The sequence below is a fragment of the Maniola hyperantus genome, chromosome 13 (genome assembly GCF_902806685.2).
Source record: "Maniola hyperantus chromosome 13, iAphHyp1.2, whole genome shotgun sequence".
Classification (NCBI taxonomy): Eukaryota; Metazoa; Arthropoda; class Insecta; order Lepidoptera; family Nymphalidae; genus Maniola; species Maniola hyperantus.
The window spans coordinates 11,761,102-11,781,397 of NC_048548.1; the positions used below are offsets into that span (position 1 = coordinate 11,761,102).

A 20,296-nucleotide genomic window follows, 5' to 3' on the forward strand; every position below is an offset into this window, starting at 1 on the left:
GATATTAATGAGACATGGTTCCAGCGCAATAGCAATTTGCGGGACTTATACCAGCAATATTACATACCAGAATTTAGATTTATTAATTAATTTTAACGTCTTGAATCATCTTGTTATTCATATTATGACTAATATTCACTCAAACTGAAAAGGGGCTTAAATATGGTTCATCACTTCAATAAAACTATTTATTTTAGATATTAATTAATTTTAATTTAATTCCAATAAAAATACAGTTTTTACCAAATACTATAATATAGAAAAATTACTGCTTAACTAAATATAAAAAGAGGTGGGAAATAAAATAGAAATATAGTAATCGGAGAGCATAAGCATTAAAAATGCTTTATATATTTGTTTTTCGTTTTACTTATAAATTAAAATATTTACAGTATAGCTAATGCAAACATTTAGGTAATTAGATTTTGACGTGTTATTTCAGCCCCTATATTACTACAAAACACGTAATTTTATTGCGATCGCAGAAATTGTTCTTGCCTGAAGAATTAGTCTAGAAAATATTTTTTTAATACTTTTATTTTTTGGCCAGTAAATTATTATTGCAAGTCTGAATCGAATCATGTCCAAGTTGAGCTTTATCGCGGTAGAAGAAAATATAAACGAACTTATCATGTAATACTTATAAGTATATTGAAAATATACGGTTTACATTTCTTTCGAGAAATGTATAGCGGAGAGCGCCGTGTCGAGAAGGTATACAGCCCCTTGGATAACGCACAAGGCACCGACTGCTAAACCAACCTGCAAAAAAACAAGCAATTTATATGTTAAACTACCTATGAGTATGAAATGCTTTAGTTTAGTTTCTTCCGCAACGTTGTCCCACCAAGATAGGGTTGCCAACTTTTATTAGAAGAAATAGAGTATATCTGATTTCAAAGGAGGTAAATGAAGAGTACGGATTTCGAGAATCAAGAAAGAATCTCATTTATTTTATATTTTTAAAAAGGTACACAATGAAAAAATTCGTGTTAACGTAACCTCAAAACACTTCTCAAAACAACTTGTGACATGACATTCACATAATGGCATTAGTAGCTGCGTTTAGAAGCGTCCATATTGGGGATACCAACATATTATTAACAGGAAATAGTCGACTTTTTTGGTTATGATAATGGGTTTACATTACATGACTGGCACTAGTATAGTAAACATTGTGTAAAAAGAGTATTTAGCATACTCTATTAGTCTTACAGATTATAGAGTACGCCTACATGATATAGAGTACAATACTCTGTTTTAGAGTATGGTTGGCAACCCTACACCAAGATGGAGTTCAATTCCCTATTTGATTAACTTATAGACATCTCATTGCTACCATAGCACCGGTTCGAAAAAAGTGTAAGTAGTTAGAGTCTAGATGGTACCTTCCTACTTGAAACTCTTGAAGTTTGAGTCTCGACGGAAAGGCCAGTGATGATGAAAAAAACACTTGCCTGTCTCTCGGCAAAGACGAACTGGAACTGGTGCTCGCCTTGGTAGCCACCCCAGTAATGTAGGGCCACTGCGCCTACTGCGATCCACATGAATACTCCGATGAAGTTCATCACAATCTCTGACAATGCCCTGAAACAGTAATTTTTTTTTAAAAAGAGATGGAAAAAATTTGCCCCAGGCTGAGCTACCTATGCCTATCACAAACTTGCCATGCCACGATTGCAAAACAACATGCGACTTTTTTTTCTTAAAATAGAAGATATATAATAATCTCTGTATATTTATTAAACGGTACGTATACTTATTATCATCTCTGTACATTCTGGGGCATGCCTCCATACAATTTTTGTCCATCTCCTTTCTAATGTTAAGTTTCTTGGGTAAGTCATGGACTTCTAGCTTCTAGAACTTTTAATGATTTTACTTATGGGATGATTGGGTTTAACGTATGTTTAGACCGCGCTTAAAGTTTTTGTGGCTAGGCAATATATTATTTCTGAGATAAATAGAGAGAGAAGATTTATTTATTATTTGTATTCACGTTTAATTTGAATCATTTCTCTCTTAAAACTTCAGCCTTAACACCTTTACATCCATGCTAGATTTTAAGATTCGGGCTATATTTAAATAATATATTATCCAAATACTCTACTTAACTCTACAGATTATTTTAAATCAATATGTAAAATCAAGAAAAATATCTGAGAACTATCATAAATCACTACGCATATTATTTTATGTTATTATGCCGAAGTGTGTTTGTTTGTTGCTTTGTCCTTCAATCACGCCGCAACGGAGTGACGGATAGAACTGATTTTTTACATGAATATAGTTGAAAGTCTGGAGAGTGACATACGCTACTTTTTATCTCGGAAAATCAAAGAGTTCTCTCGGGATCTTTGAAGTCTGAATGAAGATTCGCGTGGATTCAGACTCTTATCTTGGATCAGAGAATCTTCATTCGCACATATCCGTGACTTCTCACATGAGCTAGTCTAAATTAAAATAATAGTCATATGACGAACCTCTTGTGTTCTGTGGTACCGAAGAGGAACGTGACGAGCTGCACGAGGGTGTAGATGAGGTAACCAACAATGACACCAGAAGCGACGATCTCAGCATCTGGGTTCTTTTCCTCGTTGAGGTTCCATGTTCCTCCCACCCCGAGGAACTCGCCATTGAATCCAGTACGATACAGCACTAGGATGATTATGTTTAATACCTGGAAAAAACGGGAAATAATTTTCTTCTACTGATAACAGGCTTGTTTTTTAGAGTTCCGTATCTCAAAAGGAACAACGGAACCCTTATAGGATCACTTAGTTGTCTGTCTGTCTGTCTGTCCGTCTACCTGTCGTGTCTGTCGAGAAAACCTATAGGGTATTTCTTGTTGACCTAGAATCATGAAATTGGGCAGGTTTGACCTACCTAGGTCACTTACACTTAAGGGGAAAAATCCGAAAACTGTGAATTAGTCTTTACATCCTGAAAAAACAATTAAAATGTGTTCATGAACAAATATTAGTATTTTCAACTTTCAAAGTAAGATTTTTTTTATATTTTTATATTTTGATACATTTATTTACTGAAAGTAAAAAAATCTATCCTAGTCTATTCGTTTTTCCTTTCATAAGCTTTTAGTTCTAAGTTCTTTCGCACGACTTACATGCTGTAGCCGCCTATAATTTAAATTATATAAAAACTTAGCACCTAGGATTTAAGTAATGTAATTTTTTTGTATGATTCTGTTGGTGGTTCAATTAAAAACAACGCATGTTCATCTCAAGGCTGTTTTTAAAGGAATTAATCTTTTCTTTCATGAATCGTTGAGAGATTTGTCACACAAGCGGAAGGAAATTAGATAAGAAAGTCTAAAAATATACCTAATAGGATTATACAGATAAAAGAAATACTACATAAAAATGATTCACGGGAATCATGAGAAATAAAATCACAATAAGAAATGAATGAAAATTATTTTGTTAAAAAGATTAATCACATGATCTCATTGCATTAGTATTTCTAACAAACATTCGATTTCAATATAGAAAGACAATTTACTAAGTCAATTTTGAGCCTTAAGTACATTAGAATAAGACTCCCACATGTAAGCTTGTAAGATAAGGATAAGGCATAGATAACGCATACGACATAGAACATAATGTCGTACCCTATTACGATTGTATAATTGCCCATTGAACATAACCTTTAACGAACTACAAAAGAAATACTGACTCTTTATAAAGTTCTACTAATTTTGAACAACCATATTGGCAATGTTTTTATGTTCTAGCCTTCCTCATTTATTATTGTTGTACTGTTTGTACTATGTAGTTTTCGAAATAGAAAAAAAATGATTTTTTATTTCCAAACGCGCCCAAGTCTCAGAAGAGCCCACCACAAACTCAGCCGGGTATTCTTCTTATTATCTCCACTTTATTATAATTTTAGTAAATAGTATTATTTACTTATATTTTCGAGACTTTTAGAAAATCCTTATGGTGATTCTATTCAATTCTAACACAGTGATCCTTATAGATAAACGTGGAGTAGAATATCCGTATCCCTTTAGAACCTAGGTATTTATAATAATCTCCACTGCGAGACCAATCATTAATCTATGTCTCCACAATAATGAAGTCAATAGATAAATTACGAGTATGACCATTGACATCGTGACTTACGCCATTTGACCAAAGAAACTAATATGACGTATCAATCGTTCATTATTATGAACTATTTCAATAATTCCAACTATTCGTTTTCGTACCGATCGTGACTAAGAGGAAGCCCCGTGTTGACCTAATCTTAAATGAGTAATAATACCTGACTATAGTTTCGTCTTTACTCTGAAATTATGCCCATTCATAGAAAATTATAGCATAGCACCATTAAGAATCTTCATCATCAACAACCGACAGACGTCCACTGCTGGACATAGGTCTCTTGTATGGACTTCCACACACCACGTTTTTACGCCATTTAAAATAGCCAAATCTATTTTAATTTTCGGGAGTAATATGTAACTAGCCGCGACTTCGTCCGCATGGGATACACAAATTTCAATCCCAAATTTTACCCCCTTAAGGGTTGAATTTTATAAGCCTTTCTTAGCAAACGTCTACGTCACAACAGCTATCTGCATGCCGAATTTTAGCCCGATCCGTCCATTGTCAGTCAAATTATATTTTTATATAATATTTAGATATCTACTATGTTTTAGCTAAACAAAAATGTCTCGCTTTAATCCTCGACTTGGCTGACTGATTCGTGTTGTAATTCTCTTAACTTTCTAGCATTTCCTTCCTGTTTTGCTCCATTTATTTTATGTCCAAAGATAAACTAGGTTATTCGGTCTTGATTACCTACTTTATATTTTATCTGTTACTATGATTATTTATATTATTATTATTTATTTTATTATCTATCTTATAACTACGTATTACGGAAGGGCGAAATTAATTAAAATAGTTAGTCATGCCGTGCGCAGGTCAGGAGTCAACAGTACCATCATTTGATCACTCCCCACATCTGCACTGAGATGGGTCACAGAGCAGTGTATGTACTACCACGCCGATGTACTTGCGCAGAAATATTACTTCTGAATGGCACGAAAATATCACAGCCAATTATAGCACGCGTCTGTCTGCTTGTTGTTGCCTGCGCACCATGTTTTTTACGCGCGAATTATGAGAGAGATCCATAAAAATATAGGTAAAGTTTTAAAGTTATATCGGTTAGTATTCAAATAGAAATCAATCTTCATCTGTATGAGAGCGTTCTGTTACTTCTGCACTTCTGTTACTGTTGATTGATCATACGATTAATTAAAATATTAAAAGTTTAATATGTACCTACCTACTAAAAATTACGAATTAGGGAAGCAGGTTAATAGCTCAATTTGATTCTAAGTATTAATTTACCAATATAAATCATATTTATAAAGTAATCGACACCATTTTTGGTGTTCCTTGCGTTTGCTGATTTCTAATGTTTAAGTAATTTCATTTAATAACCGATAAGCTTAAATTTTAATAATCATCCCGTCAAATTGGATTTATTTTTAATTAATTGTAGATGTTCTGTTTTACACTTTATTAGCCCCATTAATCTACGTAATTAATATGCTAGTTAGTAGGTTACTTAGAATCCCATGATAATCTCTGTGGCTCAAAACAATAATAATATACGAATACACAAACTATAAAATAAGTAAACTATCTGACTACTTTGAGCTATCACGGGTTGGCTTATCAATAAGTTTAGAATACTAAATATAGATGAAAATAATTATGTGAATATATTATACATGTCGTATAAATTTTTCTCGTGTTATGTTATGATCATCTGAAAATCATCTGAACCGAAAATGATAAAAAACGCATTTAAATTTACGAAGTTTTAATTAATTCATTTATTTATGAGGTGTCTGTGACATAGCTACCCTATGCCGGACAGCTGACAGGGTACCAGCAGTAATCTCAATAACAAGTTGTAATAATTGTCGCCGACGACGCCGACAGGAAGACGGGATCAAACATTAATTATTGCATGAACATTGATTGTTTCCTCGCGTCATTAGTGATAGTTACAATTTGACGCATGCATCCTTACTTTCCATACATGCGAAAATGTGTCTTCTTCACGGCTCATCCTTCCGATTTTGAAGACAGTTATTCCCATGGGATTTTTAAAAAATCCACGCAAATTATTATCTAGTTTTATGAATATCTAAATACATAAGGGAAAAAGATGACGGAGAGGGAAGAAGGGACAGACTGACTAATCTATCAACGCACAGCTCAAACTACTCGACGGATCGGGTTGATTTTCGGCTTGTACATAGATAACTAAGTAACGTAATTATAACGCAGACATCCGCTAAGAAAGGAATTTTGAAAATTCAAATTAATAAAATAGGCGTTTAAAATTTGTATACCTAGTTTACGCATACGAAATCGCAGGCAATAGGGTCTTGGACTGTAGTAATCAAACGATGTGATTTTTTGTATATAGCGGTAGTTTATGGGGCTAGAATTCATTATCTAAAAAATTAAAAAAAAAATATTTTTTTCATTATGAAAAAAAAGATATTTTTAAAAAAAATCATGATTTTTATTTATTTTTACCATGAACGTCACGCTGTAAGGAAGGTGATTAACAACGCACAACGGTGACGTCACAATGCATAAACGACATATTTTTATTTTTTTAACATGTTTTTTTTACTTTACAAGATTCAGATTATATGACGTATACTACTAATATAGTAATAATAATTTGAATTTTGTAAATTGCAAATGAATCTCCAGATAATATCGATTGTACCTATTTATCTATCGGTCGTCAAATCATCACAGTAGACCCTCGGAGGGCGCAATCAGACCGTGGCTTGTCGCCTTGAACACGGCCATTGTGACTACGTACTGGAACGTGATCTATTCTTTGTAATATTGTCGACTTTTTAGAACAAGTGATTATTAAACTGTTACTTCCTTTCCTTCTTTCCCTTTGTCTTATAAATACCTTATCAATATTTTTTATTTTGGGATTTCTTCCTTTATAGTTTTTAGTATTTGGGGTTTATAAAATAGGTACTAGCTTATCCCTGGGACTTCGTTCGTTCGGACTGCATGAATTCCATCGCACAGCTCAAACTATTGGACGGATCGGGCTGAAATTCGGCATGCAGATATTTGTAGCTATTCTGACGTAGACATCCGCTAAGAAAAGATTTTTGAAAATTCAACTCCTAAGGGTTACCCCCTAATAGGGGTTTGAAATTTGGCCATGCGGACGAAAACATATTATACGAAAGGTAATATGAAAATAGAGATTTTAAGTAGAAAATATTATTGGGTAACAAAATAGGCTTACTAATATGAGTAAGAGAAGGACTTTTCTATTATTATTATAACGTAATAATTGATAAAAGATAAAGATACGCATATAGATAAAACAAATTCCAACGATCTGATAACATGTAAACGCAAGCATTATAACGGAAATGGTGTGTTGGAAGCGAGTGGAGTTGCTCATCAACAAGCTCATTACTCATCGACCACCGTGGATAAGATCCAAACCACATTTATGGTGTTCCATATAAGCATTACGAAATATGCAATAAAGTCTGTTAGTACGCGTAAGGTTGCAATCAGACAAACATTTTAATAAGTATACCATTAATTCACGAATGTTTTATTTGAGGCAGTATTTTAAACCACAAATAAATAAATATAAATAGCAAATAAACCTACGTTTCAGCTGGAGTCAACAAATAGTGTAAAAATTGTATTTTTTTATAATTTTGAAAAAAAAAACTAAGTCGGCAACTATATAATTTTATTTAAATACTTTCCTAAAACTGAGTATAAATTGCTATTTTTCTAGAAGCTTGAAATTATTAGCATATTCTCGTCCTATATAAATCCTTAATTTGTATTTTATAAAATGAATACAGACATCAAAGATTAAGCATATTTCTGAAAAAAAATTAAATCACTTAAAGAGTTATAGAGGTGAAACGACTCAAACTAATCTTGTAAAAACGCGAAGGAACAGTCGTAGGTCACAATAAATAAAGGTTGCGATAAACTCGAAGTACCTACCTAACCTAGGCTAGGTGACACAAAAAAAACGTAAGCCCTGTAACTTTTTATAGACTTTTTGTAATATACCTACTTATGACTATGAGTAATACTCTTTTTATCAGATAAGACAATTTTATTTGTTCTTCTGTTTTGCAATGTGGATATCTAAAATGAATTTTAGTTTTTAAAACCTATGGTATTATTAATTAGTAGTAGAAAGAACTAAGAAAGAAAGACTGAACTATCAAACAGGTATTTTGTTTATCTAGGTTTTTGTGTATCTTAACTAATTTAAAACGAGCTAAAAATAGTAAATTGACTCTAGTTAACAGATCGAAGTAAATAATGAACTGGTTAATTAATTCGCACGTTCAATTTTGTTTGTATTTGAGTGAAGCGTTTGATACGGCGCTAATTCAACAAGGCGTGGTTCTTATCGGGTTGATAGGGAATGAGGCCATAGCCGCCGATCTTTTTAACCCTGGCCAAAATATAGGTACCTAACTGTTTTTTTTTAAAGTTTGATGCAATCTCTCTCGTCTTTTTTATTCCGTTACAAGTTAGCCCTTGACTGCAATCTCACCTAGTTGTAAGAGGGAAGCGGGCTGACTTGGTTTTTTTGCATAGATTGTCAGCAATACCTGTACTATTATGTATTCTGAGGTAATACAAATAATAATTATTCTACTTTCTAAGGTTTTATGTGTCCATAATGTTGAGCTGTTGATATTGAGATATTATTTTACATTTTTAACCAAACTCTTGCGCCGTTACATGATCAACACACTGTGAAGGTGCTATTTCAAATTGGGTTTGCGATATATTAATTGTGCTCTTCTTTATTTAATTTCAATTATTATAATCATATTAATATTACAGATGTAAAGATTCTTTGGAATAACCTTATTCTCAAATATTTATTTCAGTGTCAGCTGAATGAGACATGGTTACTTTTCAAGTTTCAGGATTTTATATGATATAAATTTCATTACATTTTCCGCTGTAGTGTGGTATAATTCTTACTCATGCAAGTCTGAATTATGAATGGAATCTTAGTCATCCATAAGAAGTCCCTAATTAATTTGTGTATTATACAAATCACTCTAACCACGTTAATATTATTATTATTTCAATAAATTTTTCATTAATTAATCAAAGTGTATTTCAATGACTCATAAAATTATTCATAGTAATAGATCAGTATTTCGTTGCAATGCTTGTAAATTCTGATTTTAGAAACTATTATTTCGGGACTATCAAAAAATGTACCTAATTTTACTTAATTTTTTCTCTTGTTCGATGAAAAAGAAAACAAATATTTATCTATAATTTTTTATCTATAGTGACTCACATTCTAGAGGCCACTTCAAAACGTTTTGTAAAGTCAAGTGTACCATAGCAATGGTTCAAGTTATGTCGATCAATGCACCTACAGTTACTGATGCCTATGCCTTGTGTACACGGTGCACGTAGCCCGGAGCATAGCCCAGGTTATGCTCCGAGTTTCTTGCTGGTGGTTCTCGGTAGAAACTGCATTCCGAACCAGTGGTAAATTATTTTGACGATTCAGTCACTTGTTAAAGTGTATTTGAGTGAACATCAATTCTTTTCTTCATTTATCCTCTAAGGAGAAGATTTTTCTATACCCTGCCTAACCAGCACTTATTTTAAAATATTTTCTATCAAATCATCATGACATCATTCTCAATCCATTGTCGGCTCACTACTGAGGATGGATCTCCTCTCAGAATAAGAACGACGATGGCCTTCACTGCACTGACGAAGCAAACTTCATATACCTTTGAGAACATTATAGAGAACTCTCAGACATGCAGGTTTCTTCGCAATGTTTTCCTTCACCGTTAAAACAGGTGATATTTAATTGCTCTAAATACATTTTTATCATATTATACTTAGGTAGATACTTACAATTTTAAATACTTTCACCACAATTGTGGCTATCGTCTGGACAGAAACCATTATCACTAGAAACGTTAACAAATCCTTTGGCAATAATTCACTTTGACTCGTTTAACTTTCGATCTGATCTGATTTATTCACTTTTTATTCTACAATTCCTTTGTTTTCTGCCCGATTTTGTTAACAGCTAATTCGTCACTGCATGAGTCTGTTTATCAGCACCTATATGAGTTATCAGTACCTACGTAATCTTATCTCTTCAGCGAATTAGTAGGACAGGTTGCGTAGGTATGGTGTATTATTTTAGTGCCGGTGCCAGTGACTTGGTCATCGTAATAATATCGAACCAATATTATTTGATCTCTTTACATTCCTCTACTCCTTTCTAGTAAAGGTATGTAATACCTTTACTAGGAGTAGAGGAGCTACTTAAGTCATTAATTTTTTCCATAACGTCACTTTAAGTTGTAACGCCACGTTTTTTTATTCCATTACAATTGAACAACTTATTGACTTTAATTTCTCCTCGTAGTACGTGATGATGTTTTGCAGGTGCAGTTTTTTATTAAACCGATACTCCTTATAGTACGCGGAAAACAAAGCCGAAATGTCATTCTAAAGGCCGATGTACATTACTTTCGGCTGCGTACTGTGTAAGGGTGGTAAATTGGACGGAATAGAAATATACCCGGATACGGAATAATCTACCACCTTACAAAGATTAGAGGAAAAAAAATAATTTACTTACTTGATCTATCTACCTAGTAAAGAATAGAAGCTAGCCGTCGACTCCCTTGTAATGTATATGAGGTGTTATAAATGAAATTTGCTAGATGTTAGGCAAAATTGTTTTTAATGTAACTTTTACCGGGGTCGCTTAATACATAGTGATGGCTAATAATGCTTAGTTATTCTAGCTTAATGCCAAGACTTACTTTAGATACATTAGCATGCCTTAGGCAGATAGTACATAAAATCTATGTTTTAAATTTAAGATGCCATTGGCATGGAATAGACAATGACACAGTAAAATTCATAAAATTGTTTCAAAATAAAAGCTCAGTAGTAAAGACGGGGTTCTTACTGTACACATACACTAAGAAGGTTCACTAAACTGTTGCAGGATACAAACATTTGGCTTACTTGTAGGTGCGAAGACTGCAAGGTAGCTGGACGGCATCGGCCAAGATCCAAAACTCAATTTAACTTGATTCTTCACAACCGAAATGTTTCCTTACAAAGATTTTCACCAAGTCTTATCCATAGCAATTAAGTTGTCAACGTGAATGTGCAAAAGAAATAAATACGAAAACCGAAAACGCAAACGGAAAACTAAAACGGAAAACTGAAGCTAAACGTAAAACGTAAACGTAAACGTAAACCCTGTAACAAAGAAAAACAAGATTATAATTTGTGCTGTGTGAAAATTTCGACACGTGGAATTTTCCCGATCAAACACAACTCACCTATTGAACTCCTGGCCACCAATGGTTTTCAGAAGTCCACCCACAACCCATTATCCTCATTTATTTGGGAAGTTAAAATAACTGGAACTGAAAGAAATCATGAGATTAGGATTTTCTCTAACCAAACCGCCATTTTGTCGAATCCACATTACTTGATTTTTCACTCACCATAACTGATGAAACATTGAAAATACGTTAGGATGACTAAAATTTATGACTATTGTATTTTTCCAGGCGAAGCCATGGGCGAAAAGAAGTGAGATTTTCCTGGAACGAAAAAAATTCGTCTTCACATGTTGACTCCAGGAAAATTCTAAATCTCAGCAATCGGTGTTGCCAGACGCAACCCGAGTGTGGCCGCTCTGTTAGTTTGATCATAAAGCCAATTCATTTTTGAATATTTGCGGAACCTAAGGATATATTATAAGAACCGTTTTGTTAATGACTTAACAATAAACAAATGATATTATGGTTTTATTTAATTATTTTGTTTTATTTTTACGACAATTGACAACGAAGCAAACGCCATCTATTGTGGCTCGAATGAACTCTGAACATCGACCCACGCGTAGTTCTGCACCTTGATGCTAGGTGGCACCAACATACTTTGAACAAAATAGATTTTAATTAAAAGCGAAACGCTAATTAGTAGTTCAAAATTTACAACGTCACAATACTTCCCCTCCTACGAAAAGGTTCAACAGGTTGAACCACGCTGCCCTCAGCGTCATCCAACAACTACTAACAATTTGCCTGAAACAAACAAACAAAAAAACACAGAAGTTACGCGTGAACGCACATCTACTACTAACAAGGAAAATTGTCTAACAAAATAAATATACTGAAAACAGTGTAAGGTTTTATACATTATACTTAACTACACAACCCTAACTTCTAAAAAGAATATATACAAAAAAACTTCATGGTGTCTAAGACACTTGAGTGGAAACATCTTGGCATCATTCTTCAGCTGACTGATAGAATGCGTCTAGGCCTACGGTGGTTCACTCTTTTAAACTACCATCTTAATATTTGTTACTCAACAAATACGGAAAAACTGGTTGTGAACGGGTCCATCTGATATGGCAACCGTTCTCTATCCCATTCGGAAAAATAAAACCGAATCAAAATCGGAATATGAGAAAAAAAACGAAATAACTCTCCTAGAAAATAGATCTCGGAACAGAATCGGAAAAATAACAGAAATGATCCATTATCTAGAAGGAAAACGAAAACAAAACACAAAACCCCCCCTTTTCGTTATCCCCAAAGTACGATATTTGCATTTTTACTTTCTCAACCGGTTGGTCTACCACAAGCATTCCAATCATCACATATTCATCCCTACATACATCCACTACATTCCTCCTCAACTGAACCATGGTAATGTAACTGTTAACTCAGAACATCACTACACTCATACAAATTCCTAATTGAATATTGATAACTTAAATATTCAAACAGTTTAGACCAAACTAAGTAATGGCAAATATCTACTTCTTAATATCCTTAATATGCCAAGTGCCTATTGGGTGGTTGTCAGCTACTCTAACTAGTTCGTAAACCAAAGGTGACAAAACCTTGACAACCCTGCACTTTTCATACTTAGGTGCCAGCTTAGCTGCGAAAAAATTTGTAGCGTCGCTTTGTGGATAGGTCTTTTTCCACACTATGTCCCCAACAGAATAGCTTGCAGACCTACGCCTTAAGTTGTAATGCGTTGCATACTCTGCATGAGCCTGAAACAAATTTCTCCTAACCTGACCAAATATGTCCTCCAAAGTTCCAAACTTTCCTGCGTATTCCTCCCTTGGAATTCCGGCCTCGTACTCCTTATCCGTGTCCTTATAGAAGGAACCATTTAAAACCGGTTCTCTAGCGTGGACAAGGAAGAACGGGGAGAATCCAGTGGATTCATTAACCGCACTGTTTATGGCGAACTGGACCTTGTACAGGTTTTCGTCCCAGGACCTGTGGTTATCTTTCACAAAAGCGGCTACAGCAGTCATAACAACCTTATTGTACCTCTCAACAAGGTTAACTTGCGGAGTGTACAGTGGTGTGTAGTGTAATTTCGGAATATTATAACGCTTAATGAGATTACGGAATTCAGATCCTGTAAATTGGGACCCATTGTCCACAATCACAGTCTCTGGAACACTATGGTTCAAAAATACAAAATTCTCTAGCGCTTTAACAACAGCGGCACCTGTGGCACGCCGTAACGGAAACAACATTGTATATTTCGAAAAACAACACGTCACCACAAAAAGAAATGTAAATCCTGATTTAGACCTAGGCAAAGGTCCGACTAAATCAGCCGAAATGACCTGAAAAGGTCTCTCGCAGACTTTAGGCTTCCCAAGCAGACCTGGAGTGGCTGATGTCGTGTGTTTATACGCAGAGCAAGTATCACAATTCTTAACGTACTCAACCACGTCCTTATACATACCACGCCAAAAATATCTGAGGGATAATCTGCGATGAGTTTTGAACACACCAAAATGACCTGCAGTTGCATCTGCATGGTTTTGTTGCATAATTCTAAGGATGTCGTTCTTGTGGACTACCTCTTTCCAGTCGAACTCACTGAGAAGCTGGTATTTACATTTACTGTAACGATATAGTTTATCGTTCAAAATACTAAAATTCGGAAAATTTGCTGGATTGATTTTACAGCCATTAAATGTTTTGTCATACCAGTCATCTACCAAAACTTGTTGACTAGAGTTATCATTACGATCACCAACTACATCTACGTGTATGAGTCTCGACAAGGTATCCGGAACTACATTATCACAACCCTTCCTGTGTTCGATAACAAAATTATACTGTGATAATCTACAACCCCATCTGGCGAGTCGTCCTGAGGGATTTTCTAAATTTAAGAACCACTTTAGGGATGCATGGTCTGTGATAATTGTGACTGGCTTGGAACCAAAATAAGCCTGAAATTTCTCCACTGCAAAAATCACAGCTAGAGCCTCGCGTTCCGTCGCGCTGTAATTCCTTTCGTTTTTATTTAGGCTCCTACTGACATACGCAATGGGATGATCGCAACCATCGGTTTCTTGCGTTAGCATACCGCCAACACCATATGCAGAAGCATCACAATGTATTTTGAATGGTTTTTCAAAATTCGGTACCGCAAGAACAGGTGCGGTTACCAACGCATTCTTCAATGTATTAAATGCTACCTCTGCCTGTTCGCTCCACTCAAATTTAGGTGCGTTCTTTCCTTTACTCGTTAGTCTATTGAGTGGTGCAGCGATGGTTGAAAAATTCCTAATAAAGCGCCTGTACCAAGAACAAGTGCCTAGGAAAATCTTTACCTCCTGTGCAGTTTTTGGGGTCGGAAAGTTCAAGACTGCGGCAACTTTTCCAGGATCTGTGCGTAAACCAAATTCATCCACTATATACCCTAAATATTTCAAAGAGTTTCTAAAAAAATTACATTTTTCAAAATTTATGGATAGTTGAGCCATTTTTAGTTTATCCAGAACTCTGTTTAATAAAATTAAATGGGTTTCAAAATCAGCAGAACAAATAACAATATCATCTATATAACAAAATACTATTCCATTTTCAATATCACTACAAAAATTTTGATTAAATAACTGGTCCATTAACCTCTGCTGTCGTGCTGGTGCACCGCATAGGCCAAACGGCATGACTTTAAATTTGAATAACCCTCTACCAGGAACTGTAAAACTGGTTTTTTCCTGAGAGTCGTTAGCTAACGGAATTTGCCAGAAACTTGAACTTAAATCAATCGATGATAAAAACCTTGCCTCTTTCAAGCTATCTAGAATTTGTGGAATGTACGGTATTGAGTATGAATCCCCCTTTGTCACTGAATTTAATTTCCTGCAATCTAGGCAAAATCTCCAGTCTCCATTTGCCTTTTTCACTAAAATTGCTGGGTTATTCCAAGGGCTTTCACTCGGAGTAACTACGTCCATTTCCAGCATCCTATCTAACTCTTTACTTAAAGCTTCCTTCTTTTCGGGAGAAAGTGGATATTGTTTTATTTTTATTGGCAAGGCATCACCGGTGTCAATAACATGTTCAATTAATTTTGTTCTACCCAATCCAATTTTCTCTGAAGAAATATCTAAAAATTTATTTACTACAGACTGGGCTAATTCTTTCTGTTGAGATGATAAGTTTTCAAAAGAAGTGATGGTATGAATTTGTTCATTATCAATCGCACAAATATTGTAAAATTGAGAAGGTGCCTTAATTAATTCTAAATTATCAAAAATGCCAGGGGCTAACTGAAATGTTTTCCAAAAGTCACAGCCAAAAATAACATCCGCTATTATAGAGGGTACTACAAAAAATTTTATTATGTGAGTTACGGAATTATAAGTAATCGGAATAAACATATAACCCATGCAATCAAGTTTGTCTCCATTTGCCACTGAAAATGTGGTATCAATACTGCTATGCAGTTTATAACCGAATCTCAAAAAAACCTTGTGCGCCTGGTTACCCAAAATTGACGCGCAAGCACCGGAATCTAGTAAACCTGTAATCTCAAAACCGTCAACAAAAACCTTTAAATGTGGCCTAAAGTCTCGTTTATCCACTGAATACAGAACTGTGTCAGGTAAAAGGGATGTTTTGTTGTTAATGACCAAGTTCTTTACTTGTGTCTCTGCACAGTTCTTACTAATTAGTTTTTTGAATTTTTGTCCGGAGCGGGTTTACTAATCGCCTTTTTACTACAACTTGGACATGTCTTTACTGTAAAGTTCTGACGTCCACACGAAAAACATCTAATAAATTTCGGAACTGTCCTGCAAAATTTAAAGGAATGGTTACCCTTGCCGCACTTGTAACATAGTTGTTTATTTGTTTTCGTAAAATTAGTGCCTTTACTTGTATCAACCTTAGGTGCAGGTGTGACTGAAAGTGTGTTTATCTGTTTTGTCACTTGTTTGTAAGCAAACTCTGAACTTAAGGTTGCCTTACTGTTAGTAGGCTCAGAAAATAAGGCGGAACGCTGCCTCGCAGCCTCTAGTTTGCGACACTTTTCCTTCAACATTGCGACAGACTTAATGTCAACAAGAGCTAATTGTTCTGAGTAAAAAGGGCGAATATTATGTAATAAAATTTGTAACTTTTGTTCTTCGGAAAGTGGTGTTGACAACCTTGAAAACATGCAAAACATTATAGCGAAATAGATAGACACAGGTTCTTCAGAGCCTTGTGTTCTTGCTCGAATTTCACCTAGCAACCTGTAGTCATAATCTACTGCATCAAATTCCTCTAAAAATAAAGTTTTCAATTCTGACCATGACGAAACTTGACATTTGTTGCCTCTGTACCATAACAATGCTCGGCCTGTAAAAAGATGAAATGCAGAAACAAATAATTTTCCATCTGAAACGCCATAAGATCTTTTATATTCCTCAACGCGTTCGATGAAACTGCGCGGATCACCCTGTCCGTTGAAATTTAACTTCCACTTGGCAACATTTTTATCACCAGTGCAGTCAACGGCGGTACTCTCGGAATCCAGTGATTCGTCGTGAGACGACTCATTGTCAGCATCTAATCTGGAAATCAAACTCTGCAACTTTGTATGTAATTCACTCTTCCTACTTATTAAGCTGAGTTCGGAACACTGTATTCTCAAAATTCTAAAGTACAAATGTGAAGCTAAAGCTTTAGACCTACAGAGGGCATGTCTATCTTTAGTGTCAGAACACTTTTTTAATAAATCTTCTAAGTCTTGAAGTTTTTTTGTAATAACCCCTAACTCACTTTCAGAAGAGAAATCTGTCTCTAAAATTGATTCAGAAGGAATTTCCTGAATTAATTGTTTTAACTGTTTCTTTAAACCTAGCACTGTAGGTGCTGGAGTTTCGGAACGAATGGATACCTCATAACACAATTCGTCCTTCAAAAGTGAATGAAACTGGGCAAAAGTCTGTTCCATTTTGTTAAGTCAAAACACATTTAACAAAATATCGAGCTTGTGTAACTGTCTATGTTTAGCCTTATACAAATTGGTTAAACACAAACACAAAAGAAGTTATTTAAACTATTAAATATACACAAGCAAAATACACAACAAAAACAATATTCTTAAGTCTATCCTAACCTATTTTATCAATTATGTTCCTATTCCAAAATATTGTTAATAATACAAGCACATATTATTACTATAGTAAACAAAATATAACAAAATAAAACTTCCCAAAATTGAATAAATGATTGTAAGGTGCAGTATCACCTTTATGAGTACACAGTGTGTTACAACCTTTACAATTACAAAAGTAAACAGGCAACAAAGTTGCAATGAACTCTGACTAGCATATTATCTTTCAAAAAAAACAAAGAGATTGTGCAATGGTTTGATGACTGTTACTTTACACTTTTAACACATAACCTAAAATACAACAAAATCTGTTTCTAAATGTCACTTTAAACTACCAGCATTCACTTAAACTTAACATGTTTTGTGTGTGAAGTAGCTTTTATCATAACCTTAATACAGCTCTAAACAAAATTTCAACAAAATAATGAAGTATCAAGTCACTGAAAAAAAATTGTTCATAACTTCCTACTTGAACTTAATGTAATCTCTGAATATAGTTTATATATTTAGTTTCACAAGTTGTAACTCTTAGTATTTATAAATGTATGTGTGTAACTAGTTAACAGGACATAGCGTTTCAAAACTTTAATTATACTAAGTTACCGGAATTTTCAAACATAAGATGTACTTACTATTGAAAGCAATACCCAACAACAACTCAGTTAAGCAATGTTTATTACTAAACTGAAGGCAAACATTCACTTATACACCTCCAAGGTAAGTCAAATAACATAATTGAACGGCATAAACACCATTTATAATGTGTTAATTAAATAAGAAACAACCACTGTTGGACTATACTCAGAAAATTACTTAAACTATCAAACAAAATTTCTAACTATTAGTTATTATTTAGTTAGTTAACCATAAAAAACAGCTTAGTGCTCTTTGCAATGTGTCACTACTTAGAAAATTGTACAATCAGCGGAGTACATTTCATAAAATTCACAAAATTTCTCAAAATATACTGAAATAACTATATAAAAAAACGTTCGGGCGCCATTTGTAAGGGTGGTAAATTGGACGGAATAGAAATATACCCGGATACGGAATAATCTACCACCTTACAAAGATTAGAGGAAAAAAAATAATTTACTTACTTGATCTATCTACCTAGTAAAGAATAGAAGCTAGCCGTCGACTCCCTTGTAATGTATATGAGGTGTTATAAATGAAATTTGCTAGATGTTAGGCAAAATTGTTTTTAATGTAACTTTTACCGGGGTCGCTTAATACATAGTGATGGCTAATAATGCTTAGTTATTCTAGCTTAATGCCAAGACTTACTTTAGATACATTAGCATGCCTTAGGCAGATAGTACATAAAATCTATGTTTTAAATTTAAGATGCCATTGGCATGGAATAGACAATGACACAGTAAAATTCATAAAATTGTTTCAAAATAAAAGCTCAGTAGTAAAGACGGGGTTCTTACTGTACACATACACTAAGAAGGTTCACTAAACTGTTGCAGGATACAAACATTTGGCTTACTTGTAGGTGCGAAGACTGCAAGGTAGCTGGACGGCATCGGCCAAGATCCAAAACTCAATTTAACTTGATTCTTCACAACCGAAATGTTTCCTTACAAAGATTTTCACCAAGTCTTATCCATAGCAATTAAGTTGTCAACGTGAATGTGCAAAAGAAATAAATACGAAAACCGAAAACGCAAACGGAAAACTAAAACGGAAAACTGAAGCTAAACGTAAAACGTAAACGTAAACGTAAACCCTGTAACAAAGAAAAACAAGATTATAATTTGTGCTGTGTGAAAATTTCGACACGTGGAATTTTCCCGATCAAACACAACTCACCTATTGAACTCCTGGCCACCAATGGTTTTCAGAAGTCCACCCACAACCCATTATCCTCATTTATTTGGGAAGTTAAAATAACTGGAACTGAAAGAAATCATGAGATTAGGATTTTCTCTAACCAAACCGCCATTTTGTCGAATCCACATTACTTGATTTTTCACTCACCATAACTGATGAAACATTGAAAATACGTTAGGATGACTAAAATTTATGACTATTGTATTTTTCCAGGCGAAGCCATGGGCGAAAAGAAGTGAGATTTTCCTGGAACGAAAAAAATTCGTCTTCACATGTTGACTCCAGGAAAATTCTAAATCTCAGCAATCGGTGTTGCCAGACGCAACCCGAGTGTGGCCGCTCTGTTAGTTTGATCATAAAGCCAATTCATTTTTGAATATTTGCGGAACCTAAGGATATATTATAAGAACCGTTTTGTTAATGACTTAACAATAAACAAATGATATTATGGTTTTATTTAATTATTTTGTTTTATTTTTACGACAATTGACAACGAAGCAAACGCCATCTATTGTGGCTCGAATGAACTCTGAACATCGACCCACGCGTAGTTCTGCACCTTGATGCTAGGTGGCACCAACATACTTTGAACAAAATAGATTTTAATTAAAAGCGAAACGCTAATTAGTAGTTCAAAATTTACAACGTCACAACTGTACCTATCATACGAAAGTCATTTTTTGGTGGTTTTAACTTTCGAAGCCATTAACAAAAGAATCAAGAGACGCGTCGTTTCGTTATTTCGCTAGTTAGAAACAAGAAAACTTCCAACAGAAACTCCTATAAAAATGAAAAAAGCAACTGCACGATATCCATAAGCTCAAGCAAATTTAAATAATTGATGCCTAGATACAAAGTATAGTAGATTACATACATATAGTTAGGTTCTATAATAAAGTAGTTCTGGTGATACC

The 20,296-nt window shown here is 34.4% G+C and overlaps 2 protein-coding genes across 2 annotated transcripts in view; one reads left to right on the forward strand and one right to left on the reverse strand.

The window, feature by feature from the left end:
* Positions 1–20,296, forward strand: part of Adsl (adenylosuccinate lyase) — a 57,673-nt gene that overhangs the window by 35,322 nt on the left and 2,055 nt on the right. The gene's annotated exons all lie outside the window — the stretch shown is intronic.
* Positions 188–10,182, reverse strand: Ssk (smooth septate junction protein snakeskin). The gene is made up of 4 exons (XM_069502619.1): positions 9,978–10,182; positions 2,484–2,680; positions 1,458–1,587; positions 188–762 (listed from the first exon to the last, which is right to left on the reverse strand). The coding sequence occupies exons 1-4, from the start codon at positions 10,026–10,028 to the stop codon at positions 667–669; spliced, it is 474 nt and encodes a 157-aa protein (XP_069358720.1). The 5' UTR covers positions 10,029–10,182; the 3' UTR covers positions 188–666.

Bases quoted from the DNA above. Each gene is read 5' to 3' on its own strand.
- Ssk (XM_069502619.1), bottom strand. From the start codon at position 10,028: ATGGTTTCTGTCCAGACGATAGCCACAATTGTGGTGAAAGTATTTAAA. The intron at 1,588-2,483 runs GTTCGTCATATG...TTACTGTTTCAG, and splicing joins GGTACCACAGAACACAAGAG to GGCATTGTCAGAGATTGTGA. The intron at 763-1,457 runs GCAAGTGTTTTT...GTTTTTTTGCAG, and splicing joins TCGTCTTTGCCGAGAGACAG to GTTGGTTTAGCAGTCGGTGC.